The 20199-nt window shown below is 34.5% G+C and overlaps 1 protein-coding gene across 1 annotated transcript in view; it reads left to right on the top strand.

The window, feature by feature from the left end:
* The window catches only part of KIF6 (kinesin family member 6), a 157830-nt gene that overhangs the window by 15347 nt on the left and 122284 nt on the right, over window positions 1-20199 (top strand). The window contains 3 exon segments of the mRNA XM_040612049.1: window positions 2972-3119; window positions 4569-4678; window positions 14182-14311. Coding sequence (XP_040467983.1) covers window positions 2972-3119; window positions 4569-4678; window positions 14182-14311 — 388 coding nt within the window.

Below are 20199 nucleotides of genomic sequence, written 5' to 3'. Positions count from 1 at the left end.
CAGAGCTGTGCTGATGCCCTACAATACATTTAAGAAATATATGAGTAAAATAACACAAAGAAAATGCACTGACTGTTGTAGCTGTTTTGACAGCATAATGTCTGTCACATGTGATGATCCTAATCAACAGCTTTCTGTGAAGTACAGGGACCTCAAGTTAATAGTTTGCAGCCACACCTTTACCGCTTTTTTAGACACATTGCAAAACATACTTTTCTGCAGGAGCCACGTCACAGTAGCTGAAAATATATACCTTCAACAACTTTAAAGAAGAGAAGGAGTAATAAAACTTAACAACCCGAAATGCCAGATCTGGATCAGCCAAAGAGCAGGGATGTAAAAACAGAAGAGTAACTGTGGTGGGTCAGGCAAAAGTTCCAGCTAGCCCAGTATGCTATCTCTGACTGGGACTAACAGGCAGTGTTTAGGGGAAAACAAAACAGTGCATGCATGTAAAGTGACTTCCCCCAAGTGTTATGTTGACCTCTAGGTGTTCATAGTTTAGAGACTTTCTAATTTCTTTGTGTTTAGTAGTCCTGAGAGAATTTTTTTCACTAATTCGTGCAATCTCTACTGAAGCCTGTGTGAACTGTTAGCACCCAAAATATCCCACTGCAAGGAGTTTCACAGTTTAACTACCTTTTGCATGAAGAATCATTTCCCTTCACTTGTTTTGAATCTGCCATTTCTGAGCTTCTTTTGATACCCCCTACATTCTGACAATGTGTTACTGGCTTCAGCTTCCACATACTGTGACAGTGGGCACTAGAAATTCCTAAGATAGATGAATGAGGTGTTTTACAATAGTAATTGTTTTGATTTTTAACATCTGGAATCTAAAATCTATATATACTCTGTCTTCGGGCATTTTGATCTTTAGAAACAGATGTTCAGTGTAGTTGCTTTCAATGTATTTCTGGTTTTGTCTCTGACATCCTACTATAATGGATTAAAATAAGCAATTTGGCAACTACTCAGGCCTTTAAATAAACTTTAAGAACCATTGCATCTCTTTTGGCACCAGACCAGCAGCTATCTATATGTGGTTCTTTTCCTCTTATGCAAGTGTTGTTTGCCCCCTTTTTACTTTTTAAAATCTTAGCTTATTTATCACTTTATTCTTGTGCATTTTTTATTGAAAATTCTAGCTTTTCTTTAGCAAAATTAGTAGGTCTTCAAGCATAGTAAATTAAGTACAAAGTAGATATTGCTTTTGAAAGTTTTATAAAAAAATTAAATCTTTCGTTATTACTTATTTGTTTTCAAATACTCTTGCTTTATATATTGTCAGGAGATGTTGGAATTATAGTAGAACAATTCTGAGATAGATGAATCTAGGACGCTTTTTTTTTTTAATTGACAGCTGGTGAAAAGAAAATGAAAAACTTAAGTCTAATCTGATTTCTTAATCATATATTCTGTCAAATATAGACTCCTATGAATTCTGGTTTGATTAGCCATCTAAATATTAGTAACTGATTTCATCACTACTTAGTTTCTGATTTTAATAATTTTTGATGGTTTTATACAGTGTTTGTTTGCTTTTACAGACAAGTGAAAATTCAAAATAATTATGTCCTCCATCATTTTTACCTCATTGTTTAGAGTCAGTCAGTGTGAAGTGTAAAACCTCAGAGCACTGAAAATATTTTTCAAGTTAAGGGCATTTAACAATAATTAACAAGAAATGGAATTAGAAATGTGGAAATAGATTTTTAGTATTTTTGTCTTTTGAGACAGAGCTGTACAAGGGAAATGCATGATAGTGAACTATGAGTATCAATAGAAATTCTAAATGTTGGATAACTGAAAATTTACTTTTAATATCAAGGAGGAAATGAAACATTGTATTTACATTTCAGATATCAGCCAGTCAAAGGGGACTTAATTGAGAAAGATATCACACTGTCGTCATAAACAGTGCAAGAAATTTTGCCATATATTAAGAAGAAAAAAGATGCTATATTTGTATGTAAAAGTTGCTCCTTCAAATTTTACTGACTATGGAATCTAGATTACCATAATTTAGGGCACTGCTTTTTGTCCATTGCATTAACAGCCCTCTCTTTTAGAACAAAATCAGGACCAAAAATCTGTTAAGTCACAACTTGAAAATTCTGTTTAGTTAGCCATGGCTGCTGAGCTGTATGTCAGCTGCAGCTAAGTCCCACATTTCCTCCACGGTGTATAGCTATACCACTGTCATTAAGCTTATTTACTGTTTGGTGGAAATCATGTGGAAGTTAACAATGAGGTTGCGATGAATTAGAGAAAGATATTTGAACTGGAGTTTTGTTAAGCACTTCTGCAAGTAGAAAAGATGAGGAAAAAAAAAAAGATTGTGTCTAAATATCATTTCAAGCTATGCCATTGCATCGCTACTATTGCTGTTCCACAGAAGCTTGTACAGGCACAGTTCCAACAGGAAAGTTTGCTTTTACCAGTGTGGTTTTGTGTGTTATCATAGTAAATAAAGATTTTACTACACTGATACAAGCACAGATTCTCCTGCATATCGTAATCTAAGCTAGCAGTAGTCTGCTAGTTTAGTGTAGTAGTATTCTCAGAAAGAAAAAAACACCGCTGATATAACTGTATCCTTACATGAGTTTTCTGTTTGCAAATATTTCCAGGTTCTTTAGCTGTAATGTATCAATGGTCACAATTCCTGACATCTACAGTCTTTTTACAGACTAAATACCATCCTAGCAAAAAGTCATCAGCCAAAGAAAAAAAAACATACAAAGGCAGTGTAGATAGTAATAAATATGATCAACTAATGATGATATTGAACAATGGGGCAAGTCAAGGCATCAAAAAGCCCTTCAGTTCTAGACAGCTTAAATTCCATTGAATCTAGAGCACATATCTTGAAGTTCATTCTTGTATTACTGAAGACAGCTTCTATGTAATTAGGAATTACTGTTAACTATATTTTGGTTCTATCTTCTCATTTTTTTTTATTCTGTAGTGTTTTGGCAGGATACAATGGTACTGTCTTTGCATATGGCCAGACAGGCAGTGGCAAAACTTTTACCATCGCAGGAGGAGCAGAACGTTACAGTGATCGAGGCATCATTCCCAGGACTCTGTCTTTTGTTTTTGATCAGTTGCGGAAGGTATGGGACGTTGTTTTCTATTTTGTGTTTCCTTTTTCAGACTGGATTTTGGATCAAAAGCTCTATTTAGTTATGCTTACAGGGATATTTCTGTCTACCTGCTTCAAAATCTTTGTTTTGTATGTTTTCTTTCTTGGTGCATCTTAAAGCATCTCTTCTTGTTGCTTTATCTTTCCACCTGCCTTTCTTTTCATACCTTTCACTTTTTCGATTTCTTTTATCTACAACAGTGCTTTGGAAAGTGCTGACACAGTGAAGAGTCATCTGCTTCCTAACCCTAAGTAAGATAAAACAAGAGAAAGTGAATTCGGAGACAGAAAATACAAGACTTTTGAAGCTCTTACTTGTGCTGAGGCAGTGCAATTTGAAAAAAAGGAAAAAAACCTTTTTGCCCAAAATAAGAAGCAAATCAGGCCCTTTGTTTTAATAATTTATTGGTTAGAAATTCTATTTCCACAGCTTCCTGTTTGAACAGTTCCTTACTGTTTTTTCCATCCATCCGTAGTGTGTCTTTTTAAATGGTGTACCTTGAAATAGTGAACTTTCAGTATCAATAAAAAACCCCATGGGAACTAACTAGTCTATGAAAATGAACATTTCCTATCTCAAAGTATTTTGCAAAACAACTCTAGTGGATTGGATTATTAAACTGCTACTGTGATACTGCTGAAAAGTAGTGACTAATATTTTTTTATTATTATTATTTTGGAAATCATAGCCCATTATTTTGAGGTTTATGTTGTTTGGATTTGGCTTTGGGGAAGGAGAAAATTCTGTCTGCAAAACCTAGTTGTGTTAAGTTACATTTGGCAATGTATTATACAAAAAATGAGAAATACAGGAAACAGCCAACATCATATACAGTGATTAAATGTTACGATAAAGGGAGTGGAAAGCAGTATGTCACTGATGTTTCTAAAAGTAGATCTTTGTTTTGTTGTTGTTCCTTAGTGTTGTTTGGGGTTTTTTTAAGCATAGTCTTTCTATCCATGAGAGTTTACCTCTTTATACCATTCTTTTTGTGCTGTAGAAGAAAAAAAAAGGTATGTTGCATGGTTCCTGAAGCAGGCTGCCATGTTCTAAGTTTATAAAGACTTTGCCAGATATAAGGAACCAATAAAATAACCCCAAACTAAACTCATTGGCATGGTGGGGTTTTGGTTTTTTTTGGATGGGTGTGTGTGTATGGTTTTTGGGGGGGGGTGTGTGTGTGTATGTGTGTGTGTGGTTTTTCCTTTTTCTTCTTGAGATGTTATACTTACGGTAACAGAAAACTTAAAAGTATCATGAATTGACAATGTAACTCATACCCAGGAAAAGAAAAAGAGAGTGAGGAAGCAACATAAAAGTTGTAGTGATGAATTTGTCCTCTGATCTAGCTCTGACATCTCTTTACAGCTCTTCCTTTTTTCTGTTGTGTTTTTTTTTTTTTCTTTCTTTCTTATCCAGGATAGCAGTAAGGTGTATACAACTCATGTTTCCTACTTAGAAATCTACAATGAATGTGGTTATGATCTGCTGGACCCAAGACATGAGGCCTCCAGACTTGAAGATTTGCCGTAAGTAACGAAACTACAGAGAATCATCAAAAAACAACAGAAATAATTTTCGTGTGCCCTGTTGCATTTTTGGGGGTCTTTTTTGAAACTGTGCTATTGAACTCAGCGTTAATTAACTCAAAGTACTTTATTTTCTCAATTTTTATGACACTGTCTAAATTGTATTTTTATGTATGGAGGATAGGGAAACTAAACGGGAGTAACTGAAGGTAAAAGTGTTAAAAACGGATACTGATATTATGCAGAAGAGATCTATTGCAGCTACTGAAAACTGAAGGTATACTTTTTTTCTCATGACAGCCTGTCTCTTTATGTGGTATGCACATGTGTGTGTGTGGCAGAGACACATTTAACAGGCACTATTTCCCTGCAACAGTAGGGAGAAAAACTCCTTGCTTCTACATAGACCTTTTTCGTCCAGGACAGTTATTTTTCTAGGATAAGCAATAATGAAATAAAGTAAGTAACAGATAGAAAAGGCCACAAGGAACTCCAAAGGACAATGTATTTACTTCAAAATAAATGATTGTTATAATATTTTTCATTGATAAAGACAATAGCACCTACTAACACTTGGAGAAGGGTTGTAAAGTTTTGTAAATCATTAACACGTAAGCTTGGTGCAGTTAAAGTTCTTATGTATAGAAAATTCAAATCCTAGTTTCTATGTTTCTTCTGAAAAAATAGTTCATAGTATGTGTTATTCTTAAAACAGTAAATATGTATAAATGAGTTATTGACCAGATTTACAAATGCCCTGGAATAATGCTGGGAACCACTTTCCCACTCAACCCACTTTCTCACTCAACGTGATGGTGACTGAAACATGTAAGTAGCAGTTAAATCACTGCTGATACAAGAGCAGGAAATATGCTGAAAACTGCCAATGGAGCAATAACAGAAAATCAATAGAATTTTATATTAAAATTTCTAATTATGTTATTAACATATTAAACCCATTTTATTTATTTTAAAAAATCTTCCAAGTTGTCTTAAAATATAGCTTTAGTTTTCTACACCATATGTAGTATCTAGGATGTATATCTACAAAAAATATTCAAGATTTTCTTTAGAAAACAAGCTGGTCTAGACATAAGGAGGGCAGCAGACAAACTCAGAGTATGAGACTGGGCTGAATACTGGTCTCATTGCTTTGCTTTCTTCATCTATAAAATGGAGCTAAATTTTATCACTTTATGACATTGCTGTAATAAGGACTATATTTACTGATGTCTTTCATGGTAAAGTTTAGGAATTTAATTTTGTTTATTATCTGCTTCCTGTGCTATACAGAGAGAAATTTAAAATCAGAGACTAATATGAATAGTTTAATTTTTGTGCCCATTTCTACAGGTGCAATTTTTTTTGCTGTGTGTAAAAAGAGGCTGTTATGCTTTTATTCAGCTTATTAAAGTTAGTGCTATTAAGTTATTTAAATTTATTAAATTATTAATTTCATTTATTAAGCTATTTGCAATATTTTATTTTAATTCATTCCATTTATTCATTTTATTAAATTGAATTACTCAATTGAACTAAACTGAATTTGATTAATTTAAATGCAACTTTAAAACAGTTATTTGGTGGTCATATGCCCTGAAAAATACGTCACTTTTTAAAACTAGGTTCTGAATAATTACTGATAATCATGAATTTAAAATCTTGAAATTATTTTATATATGGTGATTCAATTAACCTAAAGAGCCACTCCTTGTTATGTATTAGTCTATTTTAAAAAAATAAACGTTGAGAGATAATTTGTTTGTCAATTAAGGATAAAGCACACTAGGATAATCATAATTACCTGTAAACTTACATAGTGTATACTATTGCAGAGTGGGTTTCAGTGAGAGAATAAATTTTTCTTTGCAGAGTAACTAATCTTAAGTGCTTAATGGTTTTACTATACATGGTCATTATTGTTTCCAGTACATTGTCAGAAAAATATGTACTGTACACTTAAACTATACCTTCACAGGTCATATTTAGCATTGTATGAAAGTATTTGTTCAATAAAATATAATTTTTTTAAGATAGTAATTTAGGGATTCAAAGTTTAAAAATATATGGTGTCATTCTGAGCTAAAAAGGGAGAACAAAATTGCAGGAAAGGGTAGTTGCGTGATGAACTATATTTTAGTTACTTGATTAATTTTTGTAAGTGACTAGTAATAGTTACACATAAGTAAACAGTAATCGAATACTTGAAAATCTATCAGGTGTTCGTTACTTAAAACAATTTTTCTGAGAATTTTATGTTCTTAAGACCTTTTAAGATGTGGCGGTAGGAAGCGAAATACAGGATAACCTATAGGATGGACAAGAAAAGAGTTGAAGATAATTGTCATTTTAGAACAGTATACAAAAGATGAGTTAGCCTCGTAAAATATGCAGATTGTTTCAGAACAATATTGTTATCCATATTTTTGCAAAAGAAGGGGGTAAAATTTGAATCAAAGATACGTACTTCTGCCTAGCAAACTATGTTAATGACTTTGATGTCAGTTCGATGGAAGGGATAAACGCTGAGTGATAGCACAGTAACAGAAGTTGTGAAAAGCGCACAACAGACTTGTTGATAATACTTGAAGAATGAGACATTAAATTGTATAAGGCAAAGTAAATAATAACAGTGTTAAATATTGCCCGTTGCATCTAATCATCACATGATTGGATTTGGAATCTCAGCTCCTGAACTCAAGATTTTGTATGTAGCCATTTTATATTCTGTAGACCAGGGGTCCTCAAACTTTTTAACCAGGGGGCCGGCGCGTGGATGAAGTGGCAGGCAGTCATCTGCGGTTGCTTGGTTTCCCCCCTCAACCCCCAGCGGGGGGGGTGTGTGTCTGTAAATATCTGGGGCTGGATTGAGGACCCTGGGGGGGCTGTATCTGGCCCACGGGCTGTAGTTTGAGGACCTCTGCAGTAGACTATTAAATTTTCATCTTAATACTGCTGAATCATTTCATTAGAGTCTGCCAGATGAGAAAGGAAGAGGCTCTCACAAAAAATCACTAACTTCTGGAAATAAATTCCTGACAAATGTGTGAATGTAGTTCATGTATCTATATATATAAATGTATATAGATTCATATATAGAATTACATAATTGTTTATAAATCAATATGTATACATATATCTACATATGCATACATATGTGGATCATGTTTCTAATAGGTACAGATATTTATGCATCAACTAAGTTTGGGGTTGGAATCCCATTGAACATTTATTTTTACAGGAAAAGAACCTGTTTTCATGATGCTTACTTGTAATAGCATTATGTGGCCCAAAGAAGATATAATCTGATATACCTTAATGCTTCAAATACAATGTGCCTTAGTTTACAATTTTAATTGTTTTGCTTATGCAAAGCTGACAGTGTTTTAATTTTGTGACACTGTAGCCAAAGCACAGCATACGCAAGTACAAATATGTTTGAAGAATCTTACTTGTTAGAATGCAACAATTGAATTTAATACTGACAATCTAATTCTGGTTGTAGCTGTAGAGAGTTCCGTGTTTATACAAGGAAATTATGATTGTTTTCAAACATGCAAGAAGTATAAAACTATTTCTTTAAAACACAGCTGGTAGAAGACTATTTGAATTCTTACTGCCATCTCTTGTTTCCATAAAAGATTTGCAGGACTGCTCAAATCAGGAAAATTTTTCTGAAGCTCTTTAGATTTGCTCTGCAGTTGTGCAAGAGGCTTTCTTCTCTAACAGGTTTTCTGTTTTACGGTGTATTTGTAATTTATATAATTCCATGATACTGAATCAAACAAATTTCACTCTAGTTATAACCTAGCAGTACAAAAATTAAGAATTTCCTTGGCATTGAGCAATAACACAAAAATAAAGACTGAGATTATAGAATCGTTAGTCATAGATAAAGTCAGGACAACAAATAAGTTACTGCTTTACCTGTCTGAACTGTGGCAGGTGACACTCTTGCATGTGAAAGCAAACTAAAATTAATGCTATTTTATCTTAAATTGTCAGCCTTTAAACTGCCGTAGTTGAGGACTGTTGTGGTTTGACCCCAGCTGGCAACGAGTAAGCCCCACACAGCCACTCGCTTACTCCCCCCACAGTGGGATGGGGGAGAGGGTCAGAAGAGTAAAAGTGAGAAACCTCGTGGGTTGAGATAAAGACAGTTTATTAGGTAAAGCAAAAGCCATGCATGCAGGCAAAGCAAAACAAAGAATTCATTTACTACTTTCCATGGGCAGGCAGATGTTCAGCCATCTCTAGGAAAGCAGGGCTCCGTCACACATAACAGTGGCTTGGGAAGGCAAACACCATAACTCCAAACGTCCTCACCTTCCTTTCTCCTCCCCCAGCTTATATACAAAGCACAGTGTTCAGTGGTATGGAATATCCCTTTGGCTAGTTTGGGTCAGCTGTCCTGGCTGTGTCCCCTCCCAATTTCTTGTGTTCCTTCAGCCTTCTTGCTGGCAGAGCCTGAGAAACTGAGAAGTCCTCGACTTAATATAAACACCACTTAGCAACAACTAAAACCATCAGTGTGTTATCAACAATATTCTCACACTAAATCCAAAACACAGCACTGCCCTAGCTACTAAGAAGAAAATTAACTCTATCCCAGCTGAAATCACAACAAGGAGCTGCTTCACAGGAAGCTCAGACAACCATTAATCAGGAGTGATGTGACCAGGAGAAAATGTAATCTAAACTTCCATCCAACATAAATGATTCCCCATTTTTGTGTGAAGATTCTGTAAAGCCCTCTTTCCTAGGGAAACATACAAGTTTTAGTGTGATGCTGCCTGACTTTTAAAAGAAAAGAAACCCCAGCTAATTTGTATTGAATCTTCTGAGAACTCACTCCCAGCTTATGTTTCAGAAGTTTATTTGAACTATAGATTAATGAACTCAATTCCACAAAAGGAAGACGCTTTTAGCGAAGAGCCAATTAACTGCAAACATCAACAATGATACCTATATCAATATATATTTGTAACATTTAGAACTGTTGTGTTTCATGGGGTCAGTGTCAAATATATTAACTTTAAAAAAACCCAAAACATCTGTAACTGAATATTGGTTAACTACATCAAATGAGTTTACGGCTTTCCGTTTCTGCACTGCCCTCCAAGGGCTTTAAGAGTTAGTGAACTACTGACATGCAAAGTTAAAGCCACTAGTATAGTAATTCCTGTGCTGCTTAACAAAGGGGTGGGGGGGGAGCGGGGGTGGGGGGGAAAGTACTGAATACTAAAGATTAGGAGAATACAAATATTTGTAAATTTAAGCTTTCCTGTTTGTTAATGGGAGGACAACTGAAAATTGTTCTGAATCATTTCTTCAAAGATTTTGTTCATTATAGTTCAAACAAATTTAAATGTGTAAAATACCTTCACCATACATTATATATTATTTATTCCCATCCAGTTTTTATGTTGATTTGTTTCCTAAAAAACAGTAGGAAGTCACTGAAACTTTCCTAAGGTGACTTCTCTAAAGGCATCAGATCAGTACATTAATTCAGTTCAAGTTATTGCTGTGCAGTTCAAGGCAGTTTTACTTTTGAATATCAAACTTTTTTTGTTTAAGATCATTACAGTTGCCTGCAAATTCTAACAGTTCTTACATGTTTTGCTTGTACATGAACCACCAATCTCATTGTTTCAGTTCTGATTCCTTGTTCTGCATGGTAGGATGAGAGGGGAGAGAAAGACAGTGCAGGGCCTCTTTCTGGATCTCTGTAAGAAATGCCTGATGACAAATAAGTTAATAAGGTAACTGCTTAAGACAGAGTAAGAAAAGGAATATAGATGGCAAGTAAATCTTGTGTCCTGCCAGATACTGGGCACCCTGCATCGAACAGCAGTATCGGATGGAGCCTGAATGGATTTTAGATTTCATCGCAGTATACTGTGCAGAGCAGCACAAACCCTGTCTGTGGAGAGAAAGTCTCCCTTTTGGTCATTTGAGCTATTATATCATTTCCTTACAAGAAAACAGGTCCATTTCTAAAAGGTGTTCTCATTAGAACTTCTTGCGGCAGGTGGTGTGATGACAGGTGGGAGTTGCCTGCAGGTTCTTTGTTGTAATGACCTGGCTGAATTCATCCTATAGCACCATACGGGTCTGAAAGCACAGAACAAGCTGCACCTGCTCAGGTTAACCGTTCTGTGAATCCTAACTCCTAAATGTGCAAGTCTCTCAGTCAGTATCAATACACTCCTGCGTCCATAAAGTATAGAACAAGCAAACTGTTTTTCCTGTCTCACATGTTGAATTTGTTGGAGACAGTGGGAAGGATTTCCTATCACAATACGATGTGTCAGGAGTACAGTCCGCACCAATACTTACTCATCTCATAGTTCTGTCATGTCTCACAAGCTAAGGAGATTATGCTCTAGGTCTATACTTGAAAATCAGGTCTTTGTGCTGTTGAAAGCTGTGCTGGTAGTTAAATAACTGTGGATTTGCTTTGTAAACTTTGCCTCTTGAATCACTGTTGACTTTGTCCTCTGATGTGGTACTCCGAGACCTATGTGTCTGAAAGTTTTTGGGGGTTTCTTTTTTTTTTTTTTGGATGATACATAAAATTATGATCTTGATCATTCTTCCTTATAACCTAAAGCTCCTTGCAACTTTACATAAAGATTAGCTATAATTATCTATTAGTTTATCCTGTTCTTTGGGACAGACTCCTAGATGCATGCTTGCTGCTTTTCTCTTTTATCCTTTTCCTAAATTTATTATTGGCTGTATGGTCTACTCATGCTGAAGTAGTATCACTATATCCTGCTAACGTGTTGTCATAGAAGGTATATATCCTCATATGTTATTTTTTTACATCATTATGATTAATTTTTAAATGTTTATAAAGTTTAACTTCTTCAGTTTTAAACCCTAGAGACAGATATCATCATAGGAAACTTGATTTTTCAAATTGGCATTTTTTTCTAAAATATTGTAAGTTTTTATTTTTTATATTACACAAATTAATTAGATTATATTAATTAATCAAAGGAAGCTTTAACTTAATTGATTGCTACTAACAGAAATTTCATAAATCAAAGCATTTAGTTTGTAAGGCTCCCTTGCATTAATGGCAGCAGCTCAGATGATGCAGGGAAGGACTTGAGTTAATAACAGTATAAAAAAGGCTGATCCCATCCTACAGGTTTCCTAGTCAGCTACAAATTCCATCCATTAAGCCAAATGGAAAAGATTCTTTGTTTATAAAGAAAACCAAACCTTGTCTCTGCCTTCTTTCAGTCATTATGGATAACTCAACTGAGCTTTTCCATTCCAAGATCCAAGTTTGGGCTATGAAATGTAAAAATTTCACTAATATAGAGAATATTCTATAGAAATGTATTATAATATTGTACAGTAACTTTATTAGCAATATAAAATAAATTGTTTTGTTGTTTAGGAACATGTCTTTCTGAGGAAGTTTTGACAGATGCCTCTCAAGATGTGCAAATTTAGACTTCCATCTGGAAATCCTCCTAACAGCTGCAAAGCCACTGTATAGGAGGCTGCCAGTGGTTTGTGATGTCCCCACTGTCTCCTTTCCAAGACAATAATCTTCCAGAACTTTTTGTCCAAACTAATACCTTCCTTGTCTGGAAATTATTTATAACCATTGGTCAATATGTAGTCTGAAAATATCTTTAGGAGTTTTAATACTGTGCCAAGTGTGCATAGTAAAAAAGCATTGTTTTCCTGAACTAGAAAAGAGATAGACAATGCTTACTGTGCAATTTCAAAATATTAAAATTATTCAAAGCATTACAACGTAATCAGAACCACTCTGGGCTCTAGCATGTGATGCATGTACAGATGGGATTGCAGACAGAATTGAAGTTGACATTATCAAAACATTGTTATATGAGAGCAGAGTTATGCTTTTGGGTTTATGCTCTGGATGGGGGACTGTACTAGTTCTCTATTACCTTGCCACACAAAAATAGGGCTATAAGTGGGAGGCAATCATACTTGAAAAAAAAATTATGACTACTAAAGAAGCATTTTGTGTAATTTTACATGTGTTTTTTTTCTTGAAAATAGTGAGTGTATTGCAATGTATTCAATTTCTGTATATCCATTCCAACGTTTTGACCATCAGAGTGTGAGCTACTTCTCTATTACTTAAGAGTAATACAACGGAAGGCTGCTTAGCTGCTCAATTTGATTCTGTCAGTTTTGGAGAAAAAAAGACGAGCAAAGCAGAACAAAACTGAACCAGCCTGGTTTTAAAGCAGCTTGGAGTAATTAACATGCAAGGACTATCTAGAGAGAAAATCTCAAGCCCCATACTCCCTCTTGTGGTTAACCTTGAAGAATATGGGGGGGAAGTGTGTATGTATATATATGCACACACAAATACATATATATATGTGTATACATATATATAAAGCATTATCTATACTTACAAGCGGGAAAGTGTTTTTTAAAGAACTTCTAACTTTAAAAAGTTCTAATTTTCTTGTTGTAAGTTGTCACAGAACATGTAATTCACCCTGAAGAACATGTCATTCATCCTCAGAATTAGTGTACCTCAGTTTTAACAGATTCCTCGCTCTAACAGTTCTCCAAATCCAGTGACGCAACTACTTGGCTTCCGTGTTGGGTACTACAGTATGTCCTAACAGAGAAGACCCTAATGGCTACTCATTAAAGCCAATAAAGTTTAACTCTCAGTCACTTGATCAAAAGAAAAAAACTCCTATGTAAAAGTGCTATTTAAAGAAGTGGAAAAGAGTTTCAGTAATATTTAGTAGCTCTCCTGGAGTTTTTTACCATGTCCTTGGTACTGCCATGTAATGTTCTTTTCCTGAATTTTAAGTCTTAAAGAAGTACAACTAAGAGCATTTGTAACCTCAGTGAAAACAGATAAAATCATTCTGGTTTTAGAATTTGAAAGAAAAGAAGAAAATCTGCTTGCTTTTAATTTAAGAAAGGGATAATTTATATTTGTAGTTATTACCATTTGAGAAGAATGACAAGAGAAATAATCTTGACAAACGTTATTACAAACATTTTGGCTACAGGTGTGTTGATTCTGAAATATGCCATGCCTATTTGTTTATCAAGAATATGGTATGGTTTATATACTATTTGTGCTTAAACAGCTGTGGTAATGGCAAAAAAACTTTTACTTGTTATTTGTTTGTGATCATTCATTTCACCTCTTGCTCTTGAGATTTTACTATATATCATTAAAAAAAAAAAAAAAAAACAAGCTTTTCCTAAGTTATAGATTTTATATATTTCTTTACTAAGTGGAGGCTTATAATAAAGGAACAAAAAGATAATGACAGAGGTAAAAAAAACAAACCACTTCCTTTAATGTGTATTACTTACTTATGTTTCTAGTTCTTTTATAATTGGTTTTGGGTTTTATGTGTCACCTTTTAGGCACAATCAAAATGGAAATATGGAACAAAGATTGCTTTACAACAACTCTAATTTTAATTTTTGACTTGGTGTTTGTTGTTGGGTTTTTTGTCATGTAGAAAAGTCGTAATAATGGAAGATCCTGACCAGAACATTCATCTGAAAAACTTGTCTCTTCAGGAAGCAACCAGTGAAGAGGAAGCCTTAAACCTACTTTTCTTGGGAGACACCAACAGAATGATTGCTGAGGTGAGAATTGCTGCTGCAAATCTTAGTTAGCACCACCACAGTTAAAATGGTCATAAGCTTTTCCACTTAAGATTTATATTTTGGAAGTCCTTGGAGATAAAGAAGTATGTATCTTCTTTCTGAGTGTATTTCCACAGTGAAATTAAATAAGCATTTCTCTGATGATAGTTTTCACTTTGCAAAGAGCTTTCTGTTTTTCCTTAGTGAATCTGCTGGTTGTTTATGTCATAACTTACTGCAATTTAAAATAGTGGGGGGAAATTTTTCACATAAACCATATGCTTACTTTTGAATATAGCATGTATCAACATACATACACATGCAAAGATTAGAAAACATATCCTTACAAAGCATTGTCAAACATTCCCACAGAAGTACTAAATTGCCTTTGAAGGAGTTGCTGTAAGAGTTAGCAGTCCCCCTTTTTTTAATTCTTATTGCATAAAGATGTGGTGTTATGTGTAAAAAACCAAATGGTAGTACAAGGCAAATTCAAAACAAATATTTACCAATTTGCAAAGACAAGGGTGTTTTTACTGATTCTGGAAAATTCAAATTAAATGTTTCCATATTCAGAATCTGTAGGGTTCCCCCCCCCCCCCCCTTATCTTCATACTAGAAAATACAATGTAAATATAAGAAGTGTACTGTATAATGGGAGCACTGTCAATGTATCTTTACTACAACAAGCTAATTCTATTACAGAGATTTGTGGGTTTCTTCCACTGACCAAAAAGCTATATAATACATCAATGAGGGGAAAAACATTTAAAGTATAAGAAATAGTCAGGTAGCTCTCTGTTCCTGCTGGTTGACAATGTACACCTGGGCACAGAGGAAGAAGCATTTGATTCAGAAAATATAAATAGCCCAAAAACTCTTTTTCTCAAGGAGACTATTTCAGCAGTGACATTTTGAGAGGCAGAAAGATGTTAAGGCAAGAGATAAGTAAGCTGAACTTAAGGGCTGTTAGTAAATACAAATGTTGAGGCAAGGAACCATTTGATGATATTGAAATGGAAAAAAAATATACAATTTATAGAGGAGAGGAACTTGAAAAAGTGTAATAGAGGACACAAAAAGATAACGTAGAGTTCAAAAGCCTGAAGATCTATCATGACAGTTGGTAATGAGAACAGAAAAAGAAAGTTTATTGCATGGAGAAAGGTCTTCAACATATCTCTGATCAGTTTAGAGGACCTGTGTGTGAAAATGAGAATATTTAAAGAATATTGTGCTGCTGGCTGACAGGGTCATAAATCAGCAATTGTAAAGGACAATTGTATTACATATTTGGAAGATGTTGCCTAAAGAGAAAATATATCTCGAACACTGAAAGTCATGAAAAAATAGCAAGACTAATGAAGATGGTAAGTCATTAAAGGTCAAGATGAAGTAATTCTCAGTAAAACTAAAAGAATATTCTTAATGGGTCAGACCAAAGATATGTCCGCTGCAGTTTCCTATTTTGAACAATGGCCAATAGCAAATATATAGAGAAGAGTAAAAGAAAAACCAAGTAAATAATGATATTGTTTTTTTAAAAAGCTAACTCCTAACCTTCATTAGTTTGTGTTTCAGACTATTTATAGCTAATAATGTCTGTTGCATTTTTCTTTACATGAATTTGCCCAGGTGCTTTTTTTAGCCTCAGTAAATTTTTATCATGAAATCCCATGTGACACAAAGTTCCATGACTTAACTGTGTCGTGTAAAGAAAAAACTCCTTTAGCTTATTTTTTAATCTGCAACTTGGTAGTTTTATTTGGGGCATGCTAGTACTTGCAAGAAAGCATAAGAATAGACATGAGAATGTTTGGGACCCCAGTAGCAGAGAATTTGTTAATCTGTGTGTCTTGGGTTAGCAAATGGCATGCCATTGTTGCTTTGCTGCTTTTGCCACAGCAGGAGTTTTTTGTTATATGAACACTATAAAAGTACTGTTTAATAGGTCTTTAACAAAGAGTACCGAAAAGAAAAAAACGCAGAGAATACTTCCTTGGAATAACTACTGCCTATTGCAGTAATATTAACTTTGCTTAGTCTGAATGCTAATATTATTCCAAATACTTCATATGAGGTGTATATTATTGTAGATGTTATGTGTATGTAGTTATCTCATACATTGTTTCTTTGCAATTGCAGCAGGTTCGTTGTAGTACAGTTCAATAAGCTTACTGAGCGCTGCTTCCTTTTAGACATTACAGAATTTATCACCCATTATCATCTGGCATTTTTGGCTTTAGGTGACTGTGGTACTTTATATGATGACTTGTCAGAATGAGAAAATAGTGTTTGCAGAAATGAGACGTTAATGCAGAGGTCTAGGGAAGAGGATTTACAACATCAATGATAGCTTCTTCTCCAGAGATCCATGTTCTTAAACCTTATTGAATTATGATAACACTTCCTGACCTCAAAAAAGATTAGGATCCTATTTAAGTAAACTTTAAAGAAAAAGACAGAAGATGGATAAATGTAAATAGAGAAGAAAGTTAAAGAAATGCTTGATTCATCTTTTTTAATGATGAGGAGTTTGGCTATGGGAAAACTAAGACAACTGTCATGGATCATATATGAAATCCGTGGCCTCTAAAATTGCATTCTAATGCTGTACCCCTGAGATAAGCCCTCCTTGAAGAGCTGCAGGACCATTTTGAAAATAAAATGACAGTTTAATTTCTGCAATGCCTCTGCTCGTGAAGCCTAACTTGATTTGAGGGCTGCACCACTGACTATGCTGTAAAGAAAGCGATCATAATAGCAGAAGTATTCTGTAGCCTACATTCTTTCATTAAATGTCGTAACCTAAGGGGCCGTTTATAACTGAATACTTCTTTCCCACACATAATTATATAGCTCATAAGAAGGAAAAAAAGAGGAAGCTAATCTAATTTGTGCAGGATTGGTTTATAAGTCAATATAGGACCGATCCTTTCCTCTAGTTTTGACCTTACTACAGGTTGTAGAAATGGCAAGATGGGATACATCTGTGCACAAATACTTCATAATGTAAAAATCCAAATAGGAAGTTTTTGTTTCTTATGTTTTGCCAGGGAGAAATAGGCAGAGAGCAAACCCTAAAAGCAGATTTCTTTGTTGGCAGCTCTTCCAACTCTAAAGCATGTATTTTTGTTTCCTTGTTTGTTTTTCCCATAAAACAGTTTCTTGTTACATTTGAATGCAAAAGAATTTCAGCAACAGATTATATAAAGTAATCTGAATTTATTATTTATATTTTAATTTTTTTAAACCAACTTTATGGTTTAGGTATCTCACATACAAACAAAGGATTTCAAAATCTAATTTGCACATATGACACATGGTAGCAGCAGCATCTAAAAAACCACATGTACAGAAATAAGTGGCCATTTAGGTTGTGCTCACAAAACATTGTATTTTGGTAGGTATACAACTAATATGTCTTAACCTGAAGTGGTCTTTTCTAAATTCTTGTGATCACTGTCCTTTGAAATAATATGTCTGAATCTCTGCAATTTAAAGAATTCTTGGTACGTTTTTTAATATTTCTCTTAAAATAGCAGAGTAAGGGAGACCCAGTAGTGTCCCAAGGCCATGCATCCATTTCAAAAATGTATAATATCTTTATATGAGATTGGTAGGTCTGAACGCTGCAGTTGCATGTACAGTTAGCATTTGTTTTTCCTTTAATGAAAAGTTGCTTCATTTTAATTAGAAAGTAAATGTGCGTGGTTTTATACATATAATACTGCATTGTTTAAATTCAGAAGACTGTGCATACTACACAGTATTTGCTCCATCATTTCAAATGTTTCAGGAACACATGGGGCAAGCAGTAAGCTTTTGGCAATGCTTGAATATGTTTATTTCAAGAAAGAAACATTTTTAAACATTTAAAGATAGTTGTGGGGACTGACTTGTGACCTCTGAATTGGACTCATTCCCTTTGTATTTATTTTTATTGTCCATTAGTATTCTCTTGAATATATTTAGAAAGCCACTGGTAGTGTTTGAATGCATTTTTTTCTTGAATGAAATATGAAAAATAAGATTTGAATGTGTGAACATATAAGATTAAATGGCACTTTTGGCAAAAAAGCATGTTATCCATGTTAGAGCTGCATTCCAGAATGGATTACAACTTTCTGCTTTCCTAGGTTGCTCATTGGTGTCTACTGTTAATTTATTTCCACCCTGACAAACCTGTTCCATAGTATTATTAACACCAAAGGCATCATCATTTCAGCACAGGTGCTTTCACTTCTGTGTGTGGTAAAACAATCACTGGTCATATGTACTACTTTGAATAGTCCTTAAAGCACTTTGGGATTTATGTGGATAAAGGCATTGTATAATCTGGAGTTTAATAATGTCCTCATCAGGGAATATTAGTTACTTTAGAAGTTACCTCAGTTACCATGGTCTAACTGTGAAACTGTACTTGTAGTAAATATCGAAAGATATATTGCTTTTAGAAATCAGGAAAGTGTCAGATTGCACCTATTCTGATCCTTATATTTTTTTTAACAATAAATTTGCAATTTCAACTGTATCAAATGTACCTAAGTACACCTGAAGAGCCCCTTCACTTGTACCATATTAATCAGAAAGGAAACTAAAGATGTATTAAAGTCTAACTGATCTACTACATGTAAAGGCAGGAACTTCTTATTCTTCAACTTAGATACACTTCCATATAGCATCACTCTGTTGGAGATGTTGGAGTTTATATTAATTAAACAGATATATCCACTGTTTCTCAACAACTGCTCCTTGAGCCTTGCAGAGACTTACGATGTTCTGCGCTATAAACCAACAATGTGAAAGCACCAGATTATTCTAAGGATGAGTTTCAGCCAGAGAAACAAACTGTGTTATATTCCTTTATTATCATTCGTGTAGGACACAAGAACACTTACCATCTGAACAGTGAAATGACAGAAGCTGTCAGAACTTCTTCCTAGAGGTATCCATCCATCTGATTGTAGCTTGAGACTGGAGAAAATCAATTTGATATCAGCCGTGGCTCATAGCAGTGCTTTTCTCTTTTCCCTTGACCTTCTTAAAAGATTTAAAAGTGAGAAAAGCTTCAGAGGAAAAAGAAACTCATCTGAAAACAAAATTCTGCACTTTTTCACATAGACATTCTCTTAAAAAAATGGAAGCATTCGGAATCAGCCTTTCTTCATTTATGCCTTGGCTAGTCACTAACTCACTCATACAGGAAAATCATGTTCTTCTGATGTCCAAATGTTTTGATTCAAAGAAGAAAGATTCCACTGGAACTGTATAAACTGCCAAGTGGAGATGGTTTGCAATATGGGCTGACTGACTGCATTTATCACCTGTGAATTCTTTTTGTCCCAGCTGTTCTGAACTCTTCCATGCATTTTCTCTGAATTTATTTGGCAGCCATAATCAACACACTATTCTCCCAGATAGTAGCAGCTTCTCTTAGTCTAATGGTGATTTTCAAACAGCTTTTTATATGTTTTTCTCCTTCTTAAGTCCTCAATTATTAAGAACTCTACTTAAACCAGTAGCAGCCTATTTCTGGCGATTCTTAGTAAAAACATTTTTAATAGCAGCTTCAACAAATAAAGGATTTAGGAAATATATAAATTCTTGTACAGGGAGGAACTCCTGCAGTGTTTTGTTGATTTAGGATAGACAACACTCAGATTTAGATCTATAACTTAGTCTCCAGTGAGTTTTTTGACCTTTTGTGACCTTATATTCCTTGACAGAAACATCTGACTTGGATGCTTCTTGCAGTATAGCTGTGCTGCAGGTTCTCATTTAAGTAGAAACCACCTTCTTGCAAATGTTGTGTGAATGGATTTAATGGTGTAAGTCACAAAGCTTCCATATATTTTTTTTTAATTTCAGCAAACGCAAGTATATAC

Source organism: Falco naumanni, chromosome 12, assembly GCF_017639655.2.
Source record: "Falco naumanni isolate bFalNau1 chromosome 12, bFalNau1.pat, whole genome shotgun sequence".
Taxonomy (NCBI): domain Eukaryota; kingdom Metazoa; phylum Chordata; class Aves; order Falconiformes; family Falconidae; genus Falco; species Falco naumanni.
The sequence above is the reverse complement of the archived record's forward strand: the minus strand, read 5'-3'. Positions and strand labels throughout refer to the sequence as shown.